Source organism: Coffea eugenioides, chromosome 4, assembly GCF_003713205.1.
Source record: "Coffea eugenioides isolate CCC68of chromosome 4, Ceug_1.0, whole genome shotgun sequence".
Lineage (NCBI taxonomy): Eukaryota > Viridiplantae > Streptophyta > Magnoliopsida > Gentianales > Rubiaceae > Coffea > Coffea eugenioides.
In genome coordinates this window covers 24,161,039-24,170,310 of record NC_040038.1, presented here as the reverse complement: position 1 = coordinate 24,170,310, position 9,272 = coordinate 24,161,039, and the positions used below count along the sequence as shown (strand labels likewise).

At 32.9% G+C, this 9,272-nt stretch overlaps 1 protein-coding gene across 1 annotated transcript; it reads right to left on the bottom strand.

Annotated features, from left to right (window-relative positions):
• Positions 1–1,278: 1,278 nt before the first annotated feature.
• On the bottom strand, positions 1,279–2,953 carry LOC113769203 (calcium-dependent protein kinase-like). Its single transcript, XM_027313669.1, has 6 exons — positions 2,922–2,953; positions 2,734–2,816; positions 2,255–2,407; positions 1,864–1,979; positions 1,536–1,703; positions 1,279–1,296 (listed from the first exon to the last, which is right to left on the bottom strand). Exons 1-6 carry the CDS (start codon positions 2,951–2,953, stop codon positions 1,279–1,281), a joined length of 570 nt encoding a protein of 189 aa, XP_027169470.1.
• Between the last annotated feature and the right edge of the window lie 6,319 nt (positions 2,954–9,272).

The following is a 9,272-nucleotide window of genomic DNA, read 5'->3' as shown; positions in this document are numbered from 1 at the left end:
TTGCCAATCTTTGAAATTTTAACAACCATTATATAACTTTCAAAACAAATAAATTCATTCTAAATTTTTATTTGGGATTATTTCATAAACCAAATCGCGGTCACTTTGTGTAAAGTATCACTTTCCCAAAAAAGACCAGCTCTTTATGGCTTTCCTCCATTATAAGAACAGAGTACCCATTTTTTCATAACTAAATTTATTTATCGAATAAAATAAAAATAAATCCATTTTCTAATAAAAAAATCAACTCTTTATAGCTTTCCTATATTATAAGAACAGAGTACCCATTTTTTCATAACTAAATTTATTTATCGAATAAAATAAAAATAAATCCATTTTCTAATAAAAGACCAGCTCTTTATAGCTTTTCTCCATTATAAGAACAGAGTACCAATTTTCTCATAAATAAATTTATTTATCAGATAAAATAAAAATAAATCTATTTTTCAATAAAAGACCAGCCCTTTATGGCTTTCCTCCATTATAAGAACAGAGTACCCATTTTTTCATAAACAAATTTATTTTTCGAATAAAATAAAAATAAACCCGTTTTTTAATAAAAGACCGGCTCTTTAGGACTTTCCTCCATTTTAGGAACAGAGTACCCATTTTTCCATAAATAAATTTATTTATCAGATAAAATAAAAATAAACCCATTTTTTCAATAAAACACCAGTTCTTTATGACTTTCCTCCATTATAAGAATAGAGTACCCATTTTGAAGGCAAAAAGGAATTTGTTTATCGGATAAAATAAAAATAAACTTATTTTTCAATAAAGCATCAACTCTTTATGACTTTTCTCCATTATAAGAAAAGAGTGCCCATTTTGTCATAAACAAGTAACTTCTTTAATTAGAAACCATCGACCCCTTACCAAAGACGATCAAATGCAGCTAGATGATTTTTTTGCAAGAAAGTTGCCAAAAGCAGCTTTGTGACTGTAGTTGCTACTTTTTTTTTCAACCATTTTTTTAGCAAGAGGTATCATTAATGTCAATATTGAGATATAGCAAAAATTTTATATGAAATAACAAACCAATTTGTCATTACAAATACAAAACGAGCAACAATATATTACAACCAATACTATCAACAGTACAAAGCACAAAGATACTCAAATCAAATCCTAATTAGGCTTTAATATGTACAACCAAAATTGTCAGGGATAACAAATGCTAAGATAGACCATGTGCCGATATACAATGAGTATCATGTTTGCATTAATTGGCGAAGTCCATAATCGAAGTAGCTTGTAAGAGCTTCATAGCCAGGTTTACTACAATCCACCATCAACCTACAGAGTCCAATGGAGAAAAAATTATTAAACAGAAATTTACATTGGTAGTTAGATAAATTAAACTTGCATTAGCCTACATATATCAAAGACGTTATGTTTTAATTGCTTTAAAAGATTCACTCACTTAGAGTTCAAGTCAACATTCATTTATTATTTTAGTAAATGAAAAATTAGCCTTTGGTTCCCCATGTGTGAGTTAACACAAGGAACCTCCTCCATAGTCGCGGGTTGCTTACAGCTTCCATCAATTCTTGTATTTCTTCTTCTGAAAGCTTGAATCCCAACCTAGATAGCCTAGTTTTGAGCTCTTCATAAGTAATGGTACCACTTCTATCCATGTCCATGTTGTTGAACATTTGTCTCAACCCCTTGATTTCTTCTTCTGAAAGGTTTTCTGCAACAACCTTCCAGTAATTTCATGTTTCAGCTATCAATAACTCTAGAAAGAGGAATCATAAAGCAAATGTAGAAGGGAAAGTACTCTTATGAATGACTGTCAAATGTATTCACTAGTTCATTATGGAAACTGCGCTGTCCAAAGAAATTTACATATCGATTCATTACCTTTAAAGCCAGCTTTTTCAGCTTGTTCATTGCTCTAAATTGCTTCATCCTTATTTGCACAACACTGTCAATAGGCGTATCTGATGCTTCACCACCTTCCTTGAGCCATTGATGTTCTGGTTCATATATGTTTAGCCAAATTTAGATGATGATCTGAATTATAGGTATGCAATTATTTGGAGGATGTAAACATTATATACTATTTTCTTTCCAAGAAGCGCAATACAGACAATGTTAACTACTGCCACTACATGGAGTGTTATACTCCATACGCTATTTACTCTCTGTACAATATATAATAGTTTCTTTACAGCAACAGGTAAATAGAGCCAAATGACTTGAGAAGGACAAAAAATAATAATATTGAAGGTCAAAAGTTTTTACTATTTACCAAGGGCTTCGGCAGCAGTGATCCTTTTCCGAGGATCCATTGTTAACATTTTCGTAACAAGATCCTTTGCACCAGACGATATTGAAGGCCAGGGAGAGCTTTGGAAATCAAGGCGCCCCGCTAGGATATCATAAAAAATGCCTTTGTCGTTCTCTGAAGCACAAGCCAATATCACTCAGTATAGCAACTTAAAAGCTAAATAGCAAAAATTAATTCCAGGTGCTAGAATTTAATTCATTCTTCATTGCAGCGTAAGAGAATTAGGGGGTTTGGGACAACAAAAGAGGGTTTGGGACAACAAAAGGGGACAATTAGGGCTGGGCAACGAGAGGTACGGAGGAATGAAAATGAGAGTGGTAAAGAGACGAGATTGAACAATACAACAAAGCAGGGAAAAAATCAAATCGTGGAAGGAAGAATTCTAGTATGAAAATATGTTGGAGACTACCTGAAATCTTAGATCTGAAATTTTGACTGGCCGTTTTCATTTTGCCTTCCAGTAAGACCCCCTTCTCTACTCCAACTGAGATGCCCATTCACTCTAATCCACTGAGGTAGAAGCCTACAATTTTAAAAAGTTTATCTTGCGATTGTTAAATTGACCAAAAATGCAAGAAACAAGCAATTGACAAAACAGAGATGAAAATAACATATCTGCTTAAAAAACCTGCACCATCGCTTTTCCTTGAAGTCTGCCATTGCATCGAAAGGGTCTTTAAAGTGTGTCCATGATTGTATAAATTCAGATCTGGATGCTAGAGAGGAAGAGAGGAACCATATGTCTACGGGAAACTGAAAATTGATAGAGAGGGAAAGAGAGATAAAAGGAGAAAGGTGTAGGGGAGGTTGCAATTGAACTTTCGAGGGCTCTGATCTGAGAACAATATTTGGAAAAATAGCCTTGCAAGTATGGAAGACTTGGAATTCATGTGGTGCTACGCTTGACAAGTGCTGTGCCAGGAATGGTTAAAAAATTTTCAATGCGCGGCTCTGCTAAAAATTGGAAATGAGCAAAATTTTGAAATTTTCACAAAAAAAAACACCCATGATTTCTCACCAATAACATAGAAACTTTGGCCCACTAGAATCAGTATTTGGAGGGAAGCTTTCCCGCACTTCTTTTGGCAAGAATTTTAACCGAAAAAAGTCCTTGCCCTCGCAGAGTATATGATGGCTCCAATTTTTGGTGAAGTATTGTCCTTTTCCTTGCTATAAGCCTCTTAATAGCGTCAACCTTTCTACTTCTTGCTAAAGTTGTTGTCGCTAATACCTTTTTTTGTTGTAGTGAACGAAGGAAAACTATAAAGAATTGGTGTTTTATTGAAAAATATATTTATTTTTTCAACCAATAAATAAATTTATTTATGAAAAAATGGGTACTTTGTTCTTATAATAGAGGAAAACTATAAAGAGTTGGTGTTTTATTGAAAAAATGGGTTCATTTTTATTTTATTCGATAAATAATATTTTTTTAGAAAAATGGGTACTATATTCTTATAATGGAGGAAAGTCATAAAGAACTAGTTTTTTATTGAAAAAAGAGTTTATTTTTATTTTATTTGATAAACAAATTTGTTTATGGCAAAATGAATACTCTTTTCTTATAAGGGAAGAAAGCCATAAAGAGCTGATGTTTTATTGAGAAACGGGCTTATTTTTATTTTTTCGATAAATAAATTTTTTTATTTGATAAATAAATTTGTTTATGGCAAAATGGGTGCACAATTCTTATAATAGAGGAAAGGCATAAAGAGTTAGAATTTTATTGAAAAACGGGTTTATTTTTATTTTATCCGATAAATAATTTTTTTTTAGGAAAAGGGGTACTTTGTTCTTATAATGGAGGAAAGCGATAAAGAATTGATTTTTTATTGGAAAACGGGTTTATTACAATTTTATTCCAGCCAACTGTGACCCATTTTCCCACTAACCTAAGGTAGACGGACTAAATCATTGAATTCGTTAACTACAGTCAAAATTAACACAGAAGCAACTGACTCAAATCACTCAATCCTTTATGGCTTATACCAAATTAATACTAGAAAGCTTATTTGAAATAACAATAAAATATTTTATAAATGATTAAAACTTAGTACATTAGTTAGTAAGTACTCGTAACATACTTGTATAATGCATGATTATATGTATAATTTAATATTCTTTTGTACTTATATATTTTAAAATATTCTGTGAAAAATATTTTGACCTTTCACATAACCTTAGAAAATAATAAAATTTTATCGTATTATAAAATAATAATTTTATTTTATTATATTCATAGGTGTTAAATTATAAAAATTGTGATATAGAAACAAGTGATATTCTACGTGTAACTAGGAAGATTTGTTGTTATTGTTATCCAAACTTTCAAACTTTTCAAAAATTGAAAATGAATACAAACTTATGATAAGACAAAATTTTATTATATATTTTACAAGGTTACTTTTCATAGTATTTTAAAATATATAAATACAAAAAATATTAAATTATACCTATAATCATTTATTATACAGGTATATTATGAGTACTTACTAACTAAGATTTATCCCCACATTTGTATAGTTTGTTGTGAGAATCAGGTTTATCACCACATTTGTTTGAGTTTTGATTACAATGGATATAAGCTATTCCTTCCAAACCCCAAATTTTGAATTATAACATTCAACCAAAACATGCTCAAACTCTCAGGCTCGGTCGTACAAGGACAGCTAGTGTGAATATCCGTACTACACACGGTGCTTACATTATTAAAATAAATCAAAAGATTATACCATTTTAATTTGAAAAAAGTTAAAAAAATTATACCAACATAATTAAAATTTAAGATTTGTCTAACAATAGTTAAAAGTATGAAAAAAATTGTAAATCATTCAAGAATTGTGTTTTTACAAAAGATGGATCTTAAAATAATAATAATAATTTACATTAGAAAATGAATGATATATGGATAGAAATAAATGTAATTGCATGTTTTTTATTTTAAAATGAAATACTTACAAATATTATGCATTCGATTTGATAATCTTATATATATATATGCATTACGAGAATATATATATATGTATATGTGTGTGTGTGTGTGTGAATTAACTACCTTTGAATTAATTTTTATTAAAAAAATTATTTATTTTTAATGCCTTTATAATTTGTGAATGATTGTGAGAGTAAAATATATTATGACAATAAGATACGTTGAATTGTGAAAATTGTAATTTAAATAGGCTCCTAAATTTTGGATATTTGACTTTCATAGTTGCGAATTTCTTAAATTAACGGTTAGTTATTACTCTAAGTGATATGATAAGTGTCAGTAATAAATGTGAGATGTGAATTGGAATTTGCAGATATATTTTACAGGGGTGGTTATTATCCGTTAATTAAAGTTTAGGAGTTTGAATTTTATGGGGTAGTGGAAAAACATGAGGAAAATGTGGAAAAAATATAAGCATGATTATAGGATTTGTAGGGCCGGTTACATGATTAGTCAAGAGATAAATATTTTTTAATTATAAAAATGTAAAATTCTATTAAAATAGCATTCAGACTTTTGATAATTTTGGAAGCTCCTTATCCAAAACCCCCTCAGCAATACATATAGATATAGATACTAAACGATAGTTATGATAGCGAAATAGTTTTTACCTGATATAACATGTTGTTGCACTTTTAGCGATCATTTGATTTATTGTTGGACCTATTCACCTAAATAAAATAACACCTAAAATTATGGAAGTAAGTTTCCTATCTAAAATAGTAAGTTAAGTGTAATAGATTAGTAACTTTTATACCTCAAAAGGTAAATTGGAATAAATATTAAACTTAATTTTTAAATAAATAGATTACTACTTGATATCCCAAACTTACTTTTAAAAGAGTAAGTTTAGTTCAAATAACAGTAAGTTTTTATACATAAATAGTAATTCTTACTAATAACATGGCAATAAAAATGATTAAGGATCAAAATTTACCATTTTTTGGAATGCATGTACAATTTTTACATTAAAACCTTATCTCAAAGTAGCATTAGGAAGTTTATTTGAAATAATGATAAGATGTTTTTATTAATGATTCAAACTTAGTACCTTAGTTAGTAAGCACTCATAATATACCTTAGTAAGTTTAATTCAAGTAATAGTAAGTTTTATACATAAATAGTAATTATTACTGATAACATGGCAAATTTGATTAATAATCAAGATTTATTGATTTATGGGACGCATGTACTATTTTACTTTAAAACTTATCTCAAACTAGTATTAGGAAGTTTATTTGAAATAACGATAAGATGTTTTATCAATGATTAAAGCTTAGTACCTTAGTTAGTAAGTACTCATAATATACTCGTATAATACATGATTATAGGTATAATTTAAAATTTTTTGTACTTATATATTTTAAAATACTATTGATAAGTTCCTCGATCAACTTGTTTCGAGACACGTAGCACGTTTGCCCAAGGATCTAACGAGGATGTCCAACGTTTGAAATTGCGGGATCTAGAACCAAACGGACGACACGATTGGATTCAAGACGATAGTATGACAACTCCAATGAAGGTGACTACTCCACGGGATAGGTCGGTAGAACAATCTAGGACGAGACGCAAGATTGCTCAAAACCCTTGCCAAAGCAAGTAAAAGGCTCGAACACTCTTCTTAGAAGAAGAAACGAAAATAAGACAATTTTATTGATAAATTTCTCACCCTTAAACCTTACAAAGCAAGCCCATTTATAGGCTAAAGTGACTAAAACCCTAAAGGGGCTAGGAAAAGGAAAAAGTCGGTCCATGCTCTTGGAACAAGATGGGCCGGCCCATGCTCTTACTAAATCATTAACTAATTGCTAACTAATTGATGGGCCTAAGGCCTTATTCTCTTGGTGGCCCGCTTGACTCTTCGTGGGCTTGGATCATGGTGTAAATGGCTCGATTGTCTCTCTCCAAGCCCTCAATATCTTTGTGAACTCCATGTTGGTCTTGGACAACTCTAACTAGAACTTGGAATGATTCTTTGAATAGCTTGGCCCATGCATGTGTGACTGGGCCCAATGGGACTCGAAACATCTAAGTCATTGCGTGGGCTTTGACCCGTACACACATCGGTCCCCTCCTCTTAAGAAGGATTTGTCCTCAAATCTGGATGGGAATGAATGAGACTAACAAGAGTTGCCAGTATGACACCTCAAATCTCCACATATTGGCCCTCTTAGATTGAATAACACTTGCATATGTTATGATTAAAATAATTCGGTGCACATGTCTCTTAGTTAGCTTCAAGGGCCTCTCGAACAAGGACATTCGCCAAGGTAAGAAGGAACGTGTGTAAGGCTTGTGAACGTTCCAGGTTGCAACACAAAGCTCTCTAATTTGTCTTCGAGTATGGGCATTCACGTGCACTTTATAACGATGTTCGTTGGGACTAGGGAAGCCCCGAATCTGGTTGTGCAAGATGGTACAGTTCGGCCCTAGGCATTGTTGAATCGGCTCAACTTTCCAAGCTGGAGGTAGGACACTGAACCACCCGTGTTGTACACCCATATAAACATGACCCAGGGAGGTAAGGGTAGCATTCGGATTGTGATTGACACACTTGTGTGCATCACCCAGCATAAGCGGCAACAATGAAGTGAGACGCACTCCATATAAATCACATGCGTTCACGCCACATGCATCTGGAACAAGCACGAAATCAGGTTGCAACTCTTTAGTCATAGTTGGGAAATTTTGGCCAGTTTTACAACCTACAAACACAAAATAACCTTCAACTTGAAACAATTCAGAAATTGGATAAAGAAATAAGGGAACGTTATTAACTAAATAGTAAGAAGGTTTAGAGCAAGATTTAAATGTGAGAACTCCCTTTGACACTTCAATATTTCTTCCACCAATTGATTCAACTTGAGAGTCCAGTGCTAGTCCTTCCTCATCAAGATCTACGTAAGAGCAACAAGAGTTAGTGCTAGTAAAATGCTCAAAATAAGGCAAAGGTGATGAATGAACCATAGGTAAATAACAAGAAGTAGAATCTGGAATTTCCCTTTTAAGATGAGCTCGAATGAATCCTCCAATGGTGCGGACAGATTTGATTGGACGTTGTTCCATGAATTGATACCAAAGAGATTTAGTTCCTAGAAGACAAACTCCATGGAAACTCACAAAGTGTCCAAGTGACTTCGGGATGGAACATGCCATGACCAACTCTACTTGACTTTGTTTAACCTGTACAAACGAGGATATACTAAACAAAACACATGTTATCCGGTTAGCAAACAAAGTGTTCACACGTTCAATGTTTGCAGACATGGTCAACTCTTTTTCTTGACTCTTCACTAAGGCCAAATTGTTCTTGCTTATCCCCACTCCCTTCTTCTCGGACCATTGATCCTTCATTGCACTTGAGTTTTGTTTTTCATTGGGGAGCTCTTGTTCACGGCTCGGCAGCAACTCATTCGTACGTGGCTCTTCAATCAACGAGGGACTAGACTGAATTTTTCCTTTATTACCACCGGTTGGCACATGGTTAAGTTGCTCCAAGTGTGAATCCAGCACTTAGCTAAGTCTTTCCATCATGTCATCAATCAATGCTTTAGTCCGACTTCAGAATTTATCCTTTGATTCACGAAACTTTGACTCAATTCGAGAATTCTCAAACTCCTCGTCTTGATTGTCAAGACACTTCTTAGATGCACCTCGTTTGCTTGAAGTTGACCTCAATTTAGATGCTCTACGCAGACTTCTTTGCTCCTTCTCACACTCATCACAATCTTGTGTATACCTTTCATATACACACAAAGCACGGTGGCATTGCATCTCCTCCCAGAGTGAATGATACCCATGTTGTGAACTGGATTGCATGGAACTAGAGTACTTGTGAGTAGGCATCTTGAGACCCCTCCTCTTGAGAGGCTCATTCTCCAAGAATTCTTGGTTGTATGGGTAAGACGCAACTTCTCTAGGCATGAGTGCGTGACCTGCCAAAATGGTAAGCAAAGAAAAGGAGATTCCTCACGTCACACAAGC

What these genes read in the sequence shown, in the direction of transcription:
- LOC113769203 (XM_027313669.1), bottom strand. Translation starts at nt 2,953, where the DNA reads ATGGCAGACTTCAAGGAAAAGCGATGGTGCAG. An exon ending in AAGGAAAAGCGATGGTGCAG is followed by an intron (nt 2,817 to 2,921) that starts GTTTTTTAAGCA and finishes TTAAAATTGTAG; the next exon opens with GCTTCTACCTCAGTGGATTA. An exon ending in CACTGCTGCCGAAGCCCTTG is followed by an intron (nt 1,980 to 2,254) that starts GTAAATAGTAAA and finishes TATATGAACCAG; the next exon opens with AACATCAATGGCTCAAGGAA.